The following is a 19,008-nucleotide window of genomic DNA, read 5'->3' as shown; positions in this document are numbered from 1 at the left end:
AAATTGGGTCATTGATTCCAAATAAATTGGAATTGGCTCTCAGCCAATAAAATTGGCTCTCAGCATTCTACAGAGGGTCAGGGTTTGGTAAACTAGAAAGGTCCCTCAAGGAAGAGGTTGTTTGAACCTTATGCAACACCATAGGATTAGACTAGCATACTCACGTTGGTGAGATCTTCAAAAGCTGATCTCTTATTGAGTGGTCCCTGAGGTGAAGATGGAGATATCTTTGCTTGGTACTTCTCATCTTTCTAAATAAGTAAAAGAAGTAAATGAGTATATCCAATTGTGAACAGTCTTTTCAGGGACTTCAGGTCATCTTTGGAGCTCAACAGGAAAATGCCTGAATCTCCAAGCAATTGGGAATGCCTATAATAAACCCTAAAAAACTACAACAAAAGAAAGTTTTGGCACTCACTGCTGCTTAGAGAATCCCTGAAGGAGGTAATAATCATTGATGATGGTGACAACGCTGTGAGGAGACAGGACAACCTTCAGTGTAACTCTTAAAATGAGCAAAATAGCTTGGTGAAGCTAATTTTCTCTCTTACTCCTCTGGTATCTATGGCTATCCTAGGCAAGATTAATCATGACCATCACCACCACCTTGCAACTCCCGGACATTCCTTTAATATGGACATTCCCAGGTAAATTAGTTCAATAATTTAACAAAATTTAGCTAATGTTTATCTGAAATGCCTTATCCCACTACCAAATGAGCAAGACTATCTCTATGGGGTTAAAGGTTAAGGTAAATCACACTGTAGGGTTTCTCTATTCCTTAACAGTTTTTGTTTGGTGAAAGTGTCCTATGTATCAGATTTCCTTTATGAATTGAGAACTCTGCCTTACCTATGTCAGAGAGTTGTTATAATGTGAAACAGAACACTGAGGTCAGACCATTTACTTTCTCTGTTTCTCTCTTTACATTATGTACGGTTAGAACATGACACAGTAAGTGATTAGAAACTTAGAGAATTGGATTCATATTACAATAGACCAATTCTAGTACAGTGGAGCAATCCTGAAAGAGCTGAGAAGAATTACTTCTGTTTTTTTTAACTGTTTAAGCTAAGAAATAAATAAACTATTAGTCTTTCATCTAGTTCATGATAAATAATCCTAATGGAAATAATTAGCAAAGAATAAATTATTATTTTCTCACAAATTAGCTAACAAATTAACTGTTGGTCTGCTATCCCACTTCTACTTAATATTACTGGCAGAAATAACCAGCCCCAAATAAAATTAATGGTGAAACTGAATCCCATAAAATTTATATTTGCAAAAAACACCCTGAGAAAGTTGGATTTGGAAAAATAACTGCCACAAAAGAAAATGTACAGTGGCAGAACTCTAATCATAAAATTTGATATGGACAAAAATTTGATCAATATATCAAATCTTTCTTGCCAAATTTACATAGGAAAAATACACTTGTTTTCCCTAACCTCCGAGAAAACCATTTTAGTGAGACAAAAATGAAAATGATTAGAAAGTGTTTATCTGTGCTGAGAGAAAACCAATCAAGGAAATTAAATTGGCCTAATGATGTTTGCTCCAGGAAACACTTTCTTAGCAACAATTCATCAGTGTTAGTAAATTTCTGATTAAAATATGACTGATGGTAAACACAGAACATCACAAGCTCGGAATGTCAATGTCAAACTATTCACAAGGTCACAACAGCAGGCTCAGAATGGACCCATTCTTCAAATTTAATAGCTATAAAAGCATTATAATACATTTGTTGACCTAATCATCATACTCTCCCCAGGATGTACTAAGCAGCCACCTGGCAAGGTGCTTTGAGCCTCTCAGAGAAAATAAGAGTTTAAATGGGATCACTAATGAGAACTGAGTATTGTTTGCTTTTGAAAGTTGTGGAGGACAGCCTTCATATTAGCCATGCACTTATGGGAAAGAAGAGTTTATGCTTTCTCCCCAAGTTATAATTTGCTGGTCTCCTTCAACTACAAGGTTTGCCATGCCTTCTCACCTTCTCAGATTAACCACACATATTCCAAAAGATATAGAGGGGAGGATAGGGACTAAGCCAATACAGAAAAGAGGTTGAATGAGACACTATTGGGAGGGACAGCTCGCTCTAACCTTTTCAGATGGTTCACTATCACTGGGCACAATGCTGGACTGAGATTTCCTAGTCTCAGGTTTGGAGAGTTGGTGTGGTAGTGGCAGTGGCATTTCTTACAGATTCAGCAGCATCTATCCAAGGCAGGGCTGCAATCAGAAAAAGACTCTTTAAAACATTCACCAGAAACATCACCAATTCTCTGGAGATTCTTGAGAAAACCCAGTCTCTCTATAACATCCCTAGGAGAAAACAGACTTCAATGTTAGCAGATCTGGGATCAAATCGTGGTTGTACCACACTTAACCATGGGCGAGTGACTTAACCTCCCTGGGCTTCAGTTATCTCATCTGTAAGATGGAGGTAAGTATACACACCTTTGCAGGGCACTGTTCAAATTAAATGAGATGCTCTGTGTAAAAAGCCCAGCACAGTGCCTGCCACCCCCTGTGGGTACTGGGCCTGTGGCCTAGCCCCTAGATTAGGCCCAGGAACACTAGAGGAAAATTAACAGCTGAAAATAATCAAGAACATGACAAATCATATAGTATGGAGGCTCACTGGTAGGGTTAATGTTCTTTAAAAGGCATGGGGTCCTGGCCCCAGCAATAATGATGCTACAGAGAAGGTGAAAGAATGCATTGCACACACACACACATGCAGAATAGGCCAGAGGGTATTCTAGGCTGCATTCAACCAAGAAACTGCAGTCCAGTTCAGACATCTGGTAAAAAAAAAAAAAAAATCAAATCAAAAGATAATACTGGTGGAAAAAAAAAACAAAAGATAATAGCAGAAGGAACTTACTTGGTGAAAATCATTTGACATAAAAAATTTAACAGTCATTACAGAACTTAAGAGAGTCCTACCTTCACCCCACCTCAATGTGGGACCCCATTCTATACACCTTAAGGTTCTTTTAGCTTTTGAGTTCTCAAACTAAGCTAAGAACTCACTATAACTTATGATATACTTAAGTGTCTTATGTTATGATACACTTAAGTTATGATACACTTAAGTGTCTTACAAGCACATTATGAGGAATCAGTTCTTGAATATACAAGAGACCCTTCCCAGTCAGATACAACTGCCCTTCTGAACCCACCCATATTCAGTCTCCAAGTTCAACAACATTTGACAAAGAACAGGCTTCCATAAGAGAGACCCTAAAGGCAATGTAACAAATTTATGTACAAGATACATCAGGCAATGGAGACAAACACAAATAAATCATGGATCTTATCCTAGAAGTATTCACAGGCACAGCTCTAACAGCAACACATAAATGTGACAAATGATTTAATAACAGTAGACACAAAGTACTTTAGAAACATAAGGGAAAGTCAGTAATCTTGTGGGAGACAGGGGGTGGAGGAAGGCTTCACAGAGGAGACTATATTTGATCTGGACTTAATATGATAAAAAGGTTCCCAAGTAGACAGGTGAGCTTTCCAGGCAAAGAAAGCCAGAGCCCAGGCAGAGGCTTGAACGTGTAGAGCACAGCAGGTCTGGAAACATCCAAGTTGCCTGGAGTGTAAAGTATAAAGAATGTGTTGGGAGGAGTTAGAAAGAGGCTTCGAGCTAGGCTGGGACCATGCTGTAAAGACTGCAGAGAAGATTGCAGTTTGAGAGAAAGGTTGAAGAAAAGAGAATGACTAACTTGGGTTTTGCTTTGGATGGACAATATTAAACATTTTGTTGGCAAGGAAAAGTCAGAACAAGTAAGGGCCTTCAAATTTATTATGTCAGTTAATCCTCCCCAAGCTGTGAGGGTAAGCAGGGCAAATACAATTCTTTCTACTTCATAGTCTCAGATGAGTTAAAAGTGATTTACTACAGGACAAACTATTAAGCAGCATAGATCACCCAGCTCTTTCCAGGGCTCTTTTCTAAAATACCATGAAGTCTCTCTGATTGTATGTGAAAAAGATTTCAAAACAGCCCACAGAACAAAGTGAAAGGCCACAGAGTGGTAGTATGAGGAGTAATGAGGAGTTAGAACGAGCACAGACTTCTTTTTAAAGAAGCAATTAGGCTTCTAAATCAGCCAATTTAGCATCTTTGAGCCTCAGTTTCCTCATTTGCAAGAGCTATGTACCACCTCTTACTTGCAGAGGTATCGTATGGCTCAAATGTAAATTTGCATGTGCAAAGCATAACTTGGTATGTCCTCAGAATAAATGGTGCATCTTACTCTCCTTCTCTTCCTTCAAATCCAAACCCATTTTCCATCTCATCCCTCAAAACTCAGCCAAGCAGAAATAAAACTAAATTGAGTGAACCCAGTCTTGACTGGACTGTATGAAAACCTCTCACTCCACTATTATTGTTCACACCTCATACAATTCTTTATGTATGACCAAAGACTCAGGTTCTGAAATCTTTATCTTTCAAGTGGAAAGAAAAAAATCGAACTGGAGTCAACAAGCCAGAAAACTTTTGGCTGATGACATCACAGCATGACTAAACCTCAGAGAAAATCAGTTTTCAGATGATGGTCATTTATCACTTTCATTATCCTGAACAATAATCTGGCTTAAGTAACTAATTTCCCTGCCACTAGGAGAGGGGAGGGGATTGACATCACCAAAAGCATGTTTTCATAAAAGGACACTCTGCAGAACACTCTCAACTTCTACTACCTACAGAACCCTTAGCCTTACTTAGACAAGAAAATTAGAATCCTCTCCACTTTCCAGACTTTCCTTCTCCACTACATACACACTGATGAGTGTTAAAGGCTCCACTGGCTATCCCAGGGCTGGTGTTGAAACCCACACAGGGACAAGTTGGCTTGTTCAGAAGCCCAACTGCTCGGAGTCCAAAACTGTAGATCAAGACAGTCTCAGGAAACAGTAGCAACTTCTTTTTATATACAAAGGCAGATTACAGACAGCAAGACACTGGGGAGAGAAAGCAGCATGATGCCAATGAAAGCAGCACTGAGCTGGGGAGGATGCCTGAAGTGTAGTTCTGATCCTGTCCCTAGCTGGCTGAGTGACATTGGACAGGTCCCTTTTCCCTCTCCAGGCTTCCTTCCTTCATTTAAGAAAATGAGATAGTGAGACCAGAGTCTCCTGGACATTTAACCATGGTCAATGGGCCAGCAATATTGGGATCACCTGGGAGCTTGTTAGCAATTTAAAATCTCACTCCCCAAGCTAGGCTTTACCAAATCTGAAAGTGGAAGTTAACTTCCCCTGGTGATTTGTATGCACTTTAAAGTTTAAGAAGCATTGTTCTTGGATCCCTTCAACCTCTGACATTCTAGGATTCCAGGAAGACCACAGCAGAGAGCCATGGCAAAGCCAGAGCTGGATGGGACTGAAGGTGAAAATCTTCAGTCTCACTAACTCTCTTCTGTCACTAGCTAGTGGAGACAACGGTGCTTCCCAGGTGGCGCAGTGGTGAAGCACTCGCCTGCCAATGTAGGAGACACAGGAGACTTGGATTCGATCCCTGGGTGGGGAAGATCCCCGAGAGGAGGAAATGGCAACCCACTCCAGTATTCTTGCGTGGAAAATTACACGGATAGAGGAGCCTGGCGGGCACGACTGAGCACACAGCTGACGGACTGACTGGAGACAAGGGAGAAAAGACACGTTTCCATCCCCCTTCATATCCTTCAACCCGTAGTTTAAGATATCCCTCACGTTGCATTCTCTAACTTAAGTACGTCTTGTAGGTTAAATTGATCCTGTACAGCTTCACTTGTGAAAAGACTACAGAAATGTACTCTGATTCAGGAATGTGCAGCGGTAGTTCCATTTAAAGGCCGGGAACCAGTTTGGGTTTTGTTTGTTTGTTTTGCCATTTCACCCTCTAATACACACTCCCTGCCCAACCTCGGACAGGACTCTCTCTGCAGACTGCTGACTGACAGGGGAAAGCAAAAGTTTCGTGGCAGGACGCATTTCAGCAAAAGTTACAGGGACTGGAGTGAGCCTCAAGGACCCACCCGCGGGCGACAGAGCCGGCCATTCGAGTAAGCAGTGCAAGTTCAAAGGCGCCTACCTCATATCGAGATTGAGGGCAGAACAGGAAAGATCACGGACGCACTCCTAGGCCAGGTAAGGCCAGGGAAATGACCGGAGCTCCGCGTTGCAGCAACCGGCGTCCGTCTCAATTTATCCAAGCGAATTTTGAAAAGTACAGCCCAGGAGGAAGAGCAGTGGTGATTGGCCAGCAGGGGCCAATCAGCGTGCAGTTGAGACTTGCGCCAGCCTAGCAAGGAGGGGCGGGCTGGATATTTTCAAAGTGAACTCTACGGCTAATAGACTTCCCAATGGGGCGTGGTTTCGAGTACCATTGGTTGGACCGGGCTGGACTGACAAGGGGAATACTGGGTCCCTTTAATAACATGTTTTTATTTAAATAACCCTGCCGGAGGATGGAGAGAGTGGCTGCATTACGTGGTGAAGTCTAGAGCAATTAAAATAATAATAAGCTTTGGAGACTTGCCTGGGATCCAGTGGGTTAAGACTCGCTGCTTTCTCTGCCTGGCCCAGGTTCAATACCTGGTGGGGGAATCAAGATCCCAAAAACCGCAGGGCGGCCAAATAAAAACAATAACAATAAGCTTTTAGAGAGTCAAACGTTAACTCTTACTGGCTTCACAAATGGCCTTGTGATGAAAGCAGAGCAGAAATTATTGCCCCTATTTTATGGATAGCACCCATAGTGCAGATAGCTAATAGTAGCTAACATTAATTGAGCGCTAGCTCTTGCTGATTGCTATAACTTTTTTAATTGTTTTAAACATTGTCCCAAAAGGTAGGTGCTTATATTATTGCCATTTTACAGACACAAGAAAACTGTAGCTTGCTAATTGCATGCGTGCTAAGTCACTTCAGTTGTGTCCGACTCTTTGTGACCCTATGGACTGCAGTCTGCCAGGCTCCTCTGTCCATAGGATTCAACAGGCAAGAATACTGGAGTGGGTTGCCATGCCCTCCTCCAGGGGATCTTTCCAACCCAGGGATCAAACTCGGGTCTCCTGCAGCTCCTGCATTGCAGCCAGATTCTTTACCTCTGAGGCACCAGTGAAGCCCCATGCTTGCTAACTGCCCAATATCAAAATGCTGCATTGTGGCAAAGCAGGTACTACCACTGATTTTCTCGTTTATTTCATTAGTACATTAATTCATTCAACATTTATTGAGCACCTGCTTTGGTCCAGGAGCTAGAAAAAAATATATGAGTAACTGATAAAAGACTTGAAGAATTTATCACCCTGCTCTATGTTCTGAGGAGGGAAAGAGAAAGCAGAAATGCCAGGAATAAAATCTAAGAATTCCTGCATATACAGATACTCTACTACTAAACTACATTTTTACCTTTATTATTAGTCCATTTTCCTTTTACTGATAGTATCTCATAGCTTTTACACTAAAGGGAAAATAGTCACATGATTCCAGGCCTTTGTCTCTTTTTAATCTCCCTAGGTTATCACATATAAATCCATGACTTTAAATATCACCTAAAAGCTGGCCCTGAACTCCAGACTCATCAATCCAACTGATTATTCCACATCTCCACTTGGATGTCTAATAGGTATCTCAAACTCAACATATTCACAACCTCACCAAATCTGATCCTTCCTCCAATGCCCCCCATTTCAGAAACTGGTACCATATCAAGCCTATTAATCAAGCCAGAAACCTGGGTATCATCCTTGATTCTACTCTTTTCCACCACCTTAACCTCCCAAATCCAATCCTTCAGCAAGTCCTGTTGATTCTACCTCAAAAATATATTTTATATCCATCCACTTCTCTACATCTCCACTACCACCACGATCTCTCAATGGGACCACTATCAAAAGCCTCCAAGCTGATCTACCCCTTTCCAATCTGGCTCTTCTCTAATGCAAATACAATACAATGATACAGTCAACCTTTTTAAAAAACAAAACAAAAAAAAATATGTCCCTCTCCTGCTTTTGTAGTTACCCACAGAACTAAAATCCAAACTCCTTCTTCTTCCCAAACTTTGAATATACAGAAAATCACACCCCTCGGAATCTTTACACATGATGTTCCCACTGTCAGAAATATTCTTCCCTCTCTTCTTTAAATCACTTGTTGTTGTTTTCTTTTTCTCATGCTTTAGAGTCTCAGCTTAACTATCCTCTCTTCAGAGAGGCCTTCCTTGACCATGTTATCTGGAGTAGGATTCTTCTCCCACTCGCTTATACTTTATCTCAACCCTTACATTTCTTTTAGAGTAATTACTGCAGTTTTTAATTTTTGAACCTACCTAATCACTCAAGAATGCAAGTTCCACAACTGCAAAGACCACAGGCGTTGTGCTGTATCTTCAGTGATTAGCATTAAGAAGAGTTCACATTTATCAACTGCTTACTGTATATGTAACACTGTTTTGACACTTACAACAATACAGTGAATTGTTACTGTTTCTGTTTGGCAGAAGGGCTTCCCTGGTAGCTCAGCTGGTAAAGAATCCACCTGCAATGCAGGAGACCTGGGTTCCATCCCTGGGTTGGGAAAATCCCCTGGCAACCCCACTCCAGTATTCTTGCCTGGAGAATACCCATGGACAGAGGAGCCTGGCAGGCTATAGCCCATGGGTCACAAAGAGTCGAACACAACTGAGCGACTAAGCACACAGCACATTTTGCAGAAGAGGAGCTTGTAGTAACTTGCCCAAGATCACACAGCTAGTAAGCTATTAGATTGGGATTTAAACCCAAGCAGTCTGATTTCAGAGACCAAAGACAAAGCACTACCCCATACCTGTCTCCTAGACAGATGACTGAAAAATATTTGTTAACCAAGTAAATGGGTTATCTTCCTTTAAGGGTCATCGCTGTGGACAAGCATCCTACTGGGATGCACTATCAAGGAAATACAGTATTAACACAAGTCACTACAAATCTTCTTTAGTCAAAAGAGGAAAAGGTACATCCACCAAAACAACAGCAACACAAAAATCACAAAAAGAGAAATTTATTTTTCCTACTTCCGTCCAGTTTTTCACAAAAAGAATCAGTTCTAATGAGGTGGATGAAACTGGAGCCTATTATACAGAGTGAAGAAAGCCAGAAAGAAAAACACCAATACAGTATATTAACACATATATATGGTATTTAGTCAATTGGTAAAGATAACCCCGTATGAGAGACATCAAAAGAGACACAGATAAATAGAACAGTATTATGGACTCTGTGGGTGAGGGCGAGGGTGGGATGATGTGGGAGAATGGCATGGAAGCATGTAAATTATCATATGTGAAACGAATCGCCAGTCCAGGTTCATGCATGATACAGGGTGCTCAGGGCTGGTGCACCAGGATGACCCAGAGGGATGGGATGGGGAGGGAGGTGGAAGGGGGGTTCTGGAAGGGGAAAACATGTACACCCATGGTGGGTTCATGTCAATGTATGGCAAAACAAATTTAAAAAAAAAAACAAAACCAAAAAAAAAAGAAAAAAATTTATTGACTAAAAATTATAATTTTTCCAAAAATTAAAAAAAAAAAATTCTCTCAACTTTCAAACCTCCAGTTGACTTAGCCTTTCCTTTGGGCAGCACTCACAGAGAATACTAAGAAAAGAGGAGACAGCTCTTTGACACTGCCATTTTTCAGTATTTCCCTCCAACCTAGGCATACAAAATTGTCATGAACTCTCCTTTCCCCTCCCCACTATATTCCTGTATTAAAACCTGGTGGGAAACATCTGCTCTTATCTACCTCACTTTAACATGAAAATATATTTCACATGCATCCAACATTTAATTGTGAAAATGAAACCATGGAAATATTAGATAAAATATAAAAAAATATTTTTATAATCTTGAATAAAGAAAACCTTTCTAAACAGGACAAAAATTTAGAGATTTTTGAGCAACAGTCTCAATAACATTAAGTAGTATTTGGCAAAACAAGTAAACAAAAACAAGGTTAAAAAATCTAACAACAAACTGGCTAAAAACATTGTCAACACAAATGACAAAGGAATAATTTCCCAAAATGTACAAAGAGAGCTGCATGATCAACAAGAAAAAGATGAACTATCCATCAAAAAAAAAAAACTGACAAGGAAATGAACAATTAGAGAAGAAATACAAATGGTCAATAAACATAAAAATATGCTCAGTTTCACTAAAAATACATGTAGATTAAAACAGCAATGCATTGTTTTGTTTAGGATATTGGCAAAATTTTAATAGATTAATAATAACTTCTGTTGGTAAAGGGGTGAGTAAATAGGCACTTGCATTGTCAGCAGAAATAAAAACTGCTGCCAAATTTAGGAGCATTATTTGAAAATATATAGTGACTTTTAAAAGTTTGAACCATTTTATCCAGAGATTCTACTTCTGGTAATCTTTTCTACAAAAATATTTATTCCAAGAAATAAGGCTGAAAGTTTTCCAAAATTGAGAGAGACGTAAACCTACATTCAAGAAGCTAAGTAAACCCCAGAGAGGATAAACCCAAAGAAATTCAAACAGAAACATTATAATCAAACTTCTGAAAACTAAAGACAAAAAAAAAAAAAAAAAAACCTTGAAAGCAGAAAAAGAGAAATGATACCTTTCTAATAGAGCAAAATTTTGTTGAATGACGATAGAAACCACGCAGGCCAGAAGAAGGTGGCAATGTTTTCCCAGACTAAGAGGAAAGAGCTGTCAGTTGGCAACTAAGAATTCTATATCCAAGGAAAATATCCTTCAGAAGTGAAGGGGAAATGAAGTCATTCTCAGATGCTCCTTTTAAAAGAATAGAAAGTTTACAAGGTAGAAAAAATAGTCATGGAAGGAATCTTGTATTAATAACATAGGGAGAAAGAACTGTGGAAAGAGTAAAAATACAGGTAGATACAATTGACCCTCCGTCTGATACTGCTTTCTCAATTATGTCTGAGAGTTATAGCAAAATGTATAACACTATCTGATGTAGTTCTCAATATATATAGAGGAAATGTTTAAAACAATAATATTGATGTAGGAGGATAAAGGAAGGAAAAGTTTTACACTCCCTCAAACTGATAAAATGTCAACTGCAGTAGACTATTATATGTCATGTATATATAATGGAATAATTAGAACATGCACTGAAAAAAAAAACCTATATACAACACAACATCCAAAAAAATCTGGTTTTAAAGTGGACAGAAGTCCTGAATAGACATTTTTCCAAAGGGGAAATGCAGATGGACAATGGGTACATGAAAAGATGCTCAACACTGCTAATCATCAGGAAAATGTAAATCAAAACCCCAATGAGATAGCACCTCACATCTGTGAAGCCTCACAAAATGGCCATCATCAAAAAGACAATACATAACAAAGTGTTTGTGAGGATGTTGAGAAAAGGAAACTGTAGTACACTGTTGGTGGGAATGTAAATTGGTACAGCCACTCTGGAAAACACTATGGAAGGTTCTCAAAAAAACTGAAAACAGAACTACCATATGACCCAGCAATTCCACTCCTGGGTATAAATCTGAAAAACAAAACTAACTCAAAAAGATAAGATACATGTACCCTGATGTATTTGCAAATTGCCAAGTTATGGAAGCAATCTAAGTGTCTATCAACAGGTAAATGGATAAAGATGGTGTGAGATACACACACACACACACACACACACACACACACACACACACACACACACAATGGAATACTATTCTGCCATAAAAAGAATGAATTTTTGCTATTTGCAGCAACATGGTTGGACCTGGAGGGTATAAGTAAAATAAGTCAGACAGAGAAGGACAAATACTGTATGTGATTCACTTATATGTGAAATCTAAAAAGAAAAGAAACAGTAAATATAACAAAAATGAAGCAGGCTCAGAGAAATAGAAAACAAACTAGTGGCTACCAATGGGGATAGGGAAGGGAGAGAGGCAATATAGGGGTAGGGAATTGAGGCACAAAACTATCATATATGAAATAAGCTATAAGGATCTCTTCAAGAAAAATGGAGATATCAAAGGAACATTTCATACAAGGATGGACAAGATAAAGGACAAAAACAGTAAGGACCTAACAAATGCAGAAGAGATTAAGAGGAGATGGCAAGAATACACAGAAGAACTGTACAAAAAAAGATCTTAATGAGCTGGATAACCACAATAATGTGGTCACTCACCTACAGCCAGATATCCTAGAGTATGAAGTCAAGTGGCCTTAGAAAGTATCACTACCAATAAAGCTACTGGAGGTGATAGAATCCCAGCTAAGCTATTTCAAATCGTAAAAGATGATGCTGTTAAAGTGCTGCACTCAATATGTCAGCAAATTTGGAAACCCCAGCAGTGGCCTCAGGGCTGGAAAAGGTCAGTTTTCATTCCAATCCCATAGAAGGGCAGTGCTAAAGAATGTTAAAACTACCAGACAATTGTGCTCACTTCCCATGCTAGTAAGGTTATGCTCAAAATCCTTCAAGCTAGGCTTCAGCAGTATGAGAACTGAGAACTTCCAGATGTACAAGCTGGATTTATAAAAGGTAGAGGAATCAGAGATCAAATTGCCAACATTTGTTGGATTATAGAGAAAGCAAGGAACTCCAGAAAAACATATACTTCTGCTTCATTGACTACACTAAAGTCTTTGATTGTGTGGATCACAACAAATGTAGAAAATTCTTAAAGAGATGGGAATACCAGATCATCTCACCTGTCTCCTGAGAAACTTGTATGTGGGTCAAGAAGCAACAGTTAGAACCAGATATGGAACAACGGACTGGTTCAAAATTGGGAAAGGAGTAGGACAAGGCTGTATATTGTCACTCTGTTTATTTAACTTATAGGCAGAGTACATCATGTGAAATGCCGAGCTGGATAAGTTACAAGCTGGAATCAAGATTGCTGGGAGAAATATCAACAACCTCAGACAGGCAGATGATACCACTCTAATGACATAAAGTGAAGAGGAACTAAAGAGCCTCTTGATGAGGGCAAAAAAGGAGAGTGAAAAAGCTGGCTTAAAATTCAACATTAAAAACACCAAGAGCATGGCATCCAGTCCCATCACTTCATGGCAAAGAGAAGGGGGAAAAGTGGAAGCAGTGACAGATTTTCTCTTCTTGGACTCCAAAAACACTGTGGATGGTGACTGCAGCCATGAAATAAGAAGACACTTGCTCCTTGGAAGGAAAGCTATGACAAACCTAGACAGTGTATTAAAAATCAGAGACATTACTTTGCCAACAAAGGTCTGTCTAGTCAAAGCTATGGTATTTCCAGCAGTCATGTATGGATGTGAGAATTGGACCATAAAGAAGGCTGAGTGCCAAAAAATTGATGATTTCAAACTGTGGTGCTGGAGAAGACTCTTGAGAGTTCCTTGAATAGCTAGGAAATCAAACCAGTCAATCCTAAAGGAAATCAAGCCTGAATACTCATTGGAAGGACTGATGCTGAAGTAAGTTGAAGTTCCAATACTTTAGCCACCAGATGCAAAGAGCCCACTCATTGGAAAAGAGCCTGATGCTGGGAAAGATTGAAGGCAAAAGGAGAATAGGGCAGCAGAGGATGAGATGGTTGGATAGCATCACTGATTCAATGGACATGAACTTGGGCAAACTCTGGAAGATAGTGAGGGACAAGGAGGCCTGGCGTGCTGAAGTCCGTGGGGTCAAAAAGAATCGGACACAACTTAGCAACTAAACAACACAACAACAAGCTATAAGGATATATTGTACAATAAATGAAATATAGTCAATATTTTATAATAACTATAAATGGAGTATAACCTTTAAAAATGGTGAATCACTATAGTATACATCTGTATAATGTAATATGGTAGATCAACTATACTTCAATTTTAAAAATTCCATATAATCCACCATATTGACAAGCTAATAAATCCAAACACACACAAAAGGAAAATTATTAAAGCTAACAAATGAGCTCAAGGTGGTAGGATACGAGATCAATCTACAAAACTCAATTGTATTTCCATACACTTGCAAGGAACAATCTGAAAATGAATACAATGGTGTCAAAAAGAATAAAATAGTCCAAAATAAATTTACCAAAAGAAGTACAAGACTTGCACACTGAAAACCACAAAACATCTTTGAGAGAAATTAAAGACTTAAATAAATGTAAAGACATCCCATGTTCATTGGTTGATATACTTAATATTGTTAAGATGACAATTACCCTCAAAATGATCTATAGGATCAATGCAATCCCTATCAAAATCTGTGTAGAAAAGAGTTAATATAACAGGCATGAGAATTTTATCATTTGAAAATCCTGTTGGTAAGTTTGGATCTTGGCTAGAATCTGGGAACTTGGATTTGGGGAGGGTCCCCACCACCTTAATTGACAAGAATAGCTCACTGTACTTTCACTGTTTGTGCAAACAACATGGTTTCTGATGAACACCATCCTTCCTCCTGGGACTCTTGAGTTCTGGTATGTGCTAGGCAGAGGGTGCCTGCATGACCAGCCCCCAATAAAAATCCTTGATACCAAGTCTCTAATGAGCTTCCTTCCTTCATGAACAACATTTCACATGCGTTGTCACAACTCTTTACTGGAAAAAAGTTATACTAAGTGAAGGAAGTCAGTTACAAAAGACCACATACTGTATGATTCCACATATTAAATGTTCAAAATAGGCAAATCTATAGAGACAGAAAGTAGAATGGTGGCTGTCTAAAGCTGAGGAGGTACAGAGTTGGGGGAGCTGAGGTGTGATAGCTAAAGGGTACAAGGTTTCTTTTTTGGTAATGAAAATGTTCTAAAATTTATTATGGTGATATTTGCACAACTCTGTGAGTATCCTAAAAATCAATGAATTGTACACTTACATGAAGTATGTGGTATCTAAATTACATTTCAATAAAGCTGTTATAAACATAACAGTGGCTAATAAAATATACTGGTTCTTTAAAAAAGTATTTTATTGAAGAGTGGAAGGAAACAGTGGAACTAGTTAGGAAGGTATTGAAATAAGCCAGGCATTTTGGACCAACATGATCTGGTATTTTTGGCTGTGGCCAGGCACTTCTGTTTGGTTCTGGGCATAGCAATTCTTGAACAACCATTACCAATGGTTGTCTTTCTTTCCTTATTGAAAAAGAATTAACATATAACATTATATTAGTTTCAGGTGTACACACTTATGTTCAATTATGTAAATATCCTTAAACACTCACTAATATAGACCAGCCTAGTGCTATCTCTTCGGAGAAGGCAATGGCACCCCACTCCAGTACTCTTGCCTGGAAAATCCCATGGACGGAGGAGCCTGGTAGGCTACAGTCCATGGGGTCGCTAAGAGTCGGACACGACTAAGCGACTTCACTTTCACTTTTCCCTTTCATGCACTGGAGAAGGAAATGGCAACCCACTCCAGTATTCTTGCCTGGAGAATCCTAGGGACAGCGGAGCCTGGTGGGCTGCCGTCTATGGGGTCGCACAGAGTCGGACACGACTGCAGCGACTTAGCAGCAGCAGCAGCAGCAGTGCTATCTCTTGCAGTGTAAATGAAAATGAGTAAAACACATTCTCCTGAAGCATTTCTGTATTTGGAAAGATAAAGTTCTAATGAAATAACTACAACACAAGGCAGAGTGTGATAAGCCCCAAAGCAAGCTGAATATAAGACTAAAAAAGGCTTCAGAGGACACATGCTGAGTGATTATTGTAACACCATCACTACTGTCAAAATCACTCTGACATCACCAAAAGTGATTTCTAAATGGCTAAGTACGTGAGGTCCTGTTAGGTTCTCTAAGGAGTTGGACTGTCGCTGTTTCCTTGAACCTATACACATCTTTATGATGGGGACATTACGGAAACGTATAAATAAATACAACATATACAAACAGTTTTTAGGATGGGGAGTGATTCTAGCAAGGAGGGGCTCACCAATTTGGGAGACTCACCAATGCGGGAGACCTGGGTTTGATCCCAGGGTTGGGAAGATCCCCTGGAGAAGGAAATGGCTACCCACTCCAGTATTCTGGCCTGGAGAATTCCATGGACTAGGCAGTATATTGTCACCCTGCTTATTTAACTTATATGCAGAGTACATCGTGAGAAATGCTGGGCTGGATGAAGCACAAGTTGGAATCAAGATTGCCGGGAGAAATATAAAAAACCTCAGATATGCAGATGACACCACCCTTATGGCAGAAAGTGAAGAAGAACTAAAGAGCCTCTTGATGAAAGTGAAAGAGGAGAGTGAAAAAGTTGGCTTAAATCTCAACATTCAGAAAACTAAGATCATGGCATCTCGTCCCTCTTGCCCCATCACTTCATGGGAAATAGATGGGGAAACAGTGCAAACAGTGTCAGACTTTATTTTTTGGGCTCCAAAATCACTGCAGATGGTGAGTGCAGCCATGAAATTAAAAGATGCTTACTCCTTGGAAGGAAGGTTATGACCAACCTAGATAGCATATTTAAAAGCAGAGACATTACTCTGCCAACAAAGGTTCGTCTAGTCAAGGCTATGGTTTTTCCAGTAGTCATGTATGGTTGTGTGAGTTGGATGGTGAAGAAAGCTGAGCGCTGAAGAATTGATGCTTTTGAACTGTGGTGTTGGAGAAGACTCTTGAGAGTCCCTTGGACTGCAAGGAGATCCAACCAGTCCATCCTAAAGGAGATCAGTCCTGGGTGTTCACTGGAAGGACTCATATTGAAGCTCAAACTCCAATACTTTGGCCACCTCATGTGAAGAGCTGACTCATTGGAAAAGACCCTAATGCTGGGAAGGATTGGGGGCAGGAGGAGAAGGGGACGATAGAGGGTGAGATGGCTGGATGGCATCACTGACTCGATAGACATGGGTTTGGGTAGACTCGGGGAGTTGGTGATGGACAGGGAGGCCTGGCGTGCTGCGATTCATGGGGTCGCAAAGAGTCGGACACGACTGAGCGACTGAACTGAAGTGAACAGTCCATGGGGTCGCAAAGAGTCGGACAAGACTGAGCGACTTTCACTTTGTGGGCTTCCCTGATAACTCAGTTGGTAAAGAATCCGCCCGCAATGAGGGAGACCTGGGTTCGATCCCTGGGTTAGGAAGATACCCTGGAGAAGGGAAAGGCTATCCACTCCAGTATTCTGGCCTGGAGAATTCCAAGGACTGTATAGTCCATGGGGTCGCAAAGAGTAGCAAAGACATGACTGAGCAACTTTCACTTCACTTGGCAAAGCAGGCCTGTGTACAAACACGTTTTCCAAGCAGCTGAGACCCCCTAGTGGTCACATGAACTCATTACCCTCTTTGTCATCTTGATTTGAAAAAGAGGCAAAAGAAGGTCTAAGCCTGATAGCCCACTACACGTGCAAAGCAAAATTGTAGGGTAGTCTTCATCCTATTTTCATGATCCTTAAGTGTGCGTGTTGGGAGAGGTGGGGACCCCCTACAGGGTCTGTGAGGGAACCTGAGAGGCTTCGTGCTCCGAGATCCCCTTCCTCTCCTCCGAGGTCTTTGTTTAAAACATTCACTCGCTGATAATTACACTATCTGGAGGGAAGCATAAAAACTCTGTCACCAGTTAATACTATATTTTAAGTATTTTTTGTCAGATGTCTGAAACAAGTTTGTGGGTTTGACAGAGGAAAACAATCCGATTAACAGCCAAATTCCCTCAGCCACATCTCCAGCTCTGACATAGGATATAATTATATATTTATATGTTTATACATATATATATACACACATACATATACATATACAAGTATATATATATATATATATATATATGGTAAAAGACTCACTACCTAGAAAAATATGTTTACCTTTAACATGTCACAGGGGGACTGGAATAAATGCTTTACATTGAATACGAGCTCCCCATCAATCAGAAACGAAATCAGAAAACAAAACAAACAAACAAAACCCAGAAAAGGGACAGAGAGTGGGGGATACTAACCGCTTCGGAACAACCGCCTCAGCAGAACCTCTTCAGAAAAAGCCGCCTCAGGAAAAGCATATCCGAGGTCGCCTGACAGACCCCACCATTCTCACCAGCAGGGGGAGCAGTATTTGGTTCAGTCAAACCTGAAACCACCAGATGGGGCCAAAAGATCAGAATAAGTACCCTTCATCCTTTTTTTTCTCAGGGAATTTCTCTTCTGCATTTTGGACCTGAGAAGAATGAAAAGCATACTAATCTCTGTGCACACACAGACACCCACATCCAAGATAATGGTAGCGACCAGTGTGAGACCACCACCAAAACGGCCGTTTCTTTCTTCTCAGGTCCAAGATGCAGAAGAGAAATTCTCTGAGAAAAAGGATGAAGGGTACCTACTTCATAAGGTTGTGTGAGAATTAAATGAGATAATGCATGCAAAACACAGTATCGGGCAATTTTCAGGCCTCATTCCAGACCTGCAGAATTAGAAACTCTGGGATGGGGCCCAACTATCTGTTTGTTTGTTTAACTTTACTGATATTTGTGTGTGCGTGTGTGTGTGTGTGCGCGTGCGCACGCTAAGTCACTTCAGTCATGTCCGACCCTTTGCTACCCAGTGAACCGTAGCCCGCTGGGGTCCTCTGTCCATGTGGTTCTCGAGGCAAGAACACTGGAGTGGATTGCCCGTACCCTCCTCCAGGGGATCTTCCCAATCCAGGGATCCAACCAGCGTCTCTTATGTCTCCTGCATTGGCAGGTGGGTTCTTTACCACTAGCACCACATGGGAAGCCCTTACTGATGTTTACTGGTTTGTAACTCAGGAATAGCCAAAAGAAGGGATGTAAAGGGCAAGATATGGGGTGAGGGTAGGTGTATGCAGAACCTTCATGCCCTTTTCAGGTACATTACTCTCTTGATCCTAGGAGCTCCCCAATTGTCCATTTTAACAAGCTCTCCAGGTGATTCTGAGGCACATTCAAGAGCAAGAAGTATTACTCTAAGAAGGCCGCCCCCTCTGATAACTAACCAAGATTTTTTTCATTATTACAGATTTCATGAC

General features: G+C 40.3%; 1 protein-coding gene across 4 annotated transcripts in view; it reads right to left on the bottom strand.

Moving 5' to 3' along the window:
- CCNB3 (cyclin B3) overlaps positions 1–18,050 on the bottom strand; it is a 57,021-nt gene extending 38,971 nt beyond the window's left edge. For 3 of the 4 annotated variants that reach the window (XM_081566968.1, XM_081566969.1, XM_081566971.1), the window contains exons 1-3: positions 6,107–6,245; positions 2,113–2,241; positions 165–251 (exon numbers count right to left, since the gene is read on the bottom strand). In XM_081566968.1, coding sequence (XP_081423094.1) covers positions 165–251; positions 2,113–2,205 — 180 coding nt within the window. In that variant the 5' untranslated portion in view covers positions 2,206–2,241; positions 6,107–6,245. Of the gene's footprint in view, positions 1–164; positions 252–2,112; positions 2,242–6,106; positions 6,246–17,962 lie in introns of those variants that run through there. The other variant, XM_081566970.1, reaches the window with a different exon arrangement.
- Positions 18,051–19,008: the final 958 nt, after the last annotated feature.

This window comes from Giraffa tippelskirchi, chromosome X (assembly GCF_054371585.1).
Source record: "Giraffa tippelskirchi isolate mGirTip1 chromosome X, T2T-mGirTip1v1.2.pri, whole genome shotgun sequence".
In the NCBI taxonomy this organism is placed as follows: Eukaryota; Metazoa; Chordata; class Mammalia; order Artiodactyla; family Giraffidae; genus Giraffa; species Giraffa tippelskirchi.
The sequence above is the reverse complement of the archived record's forward strand: the minus strand, read 5'-3'. Positions and strand labels throughout refer to the sequence as shown.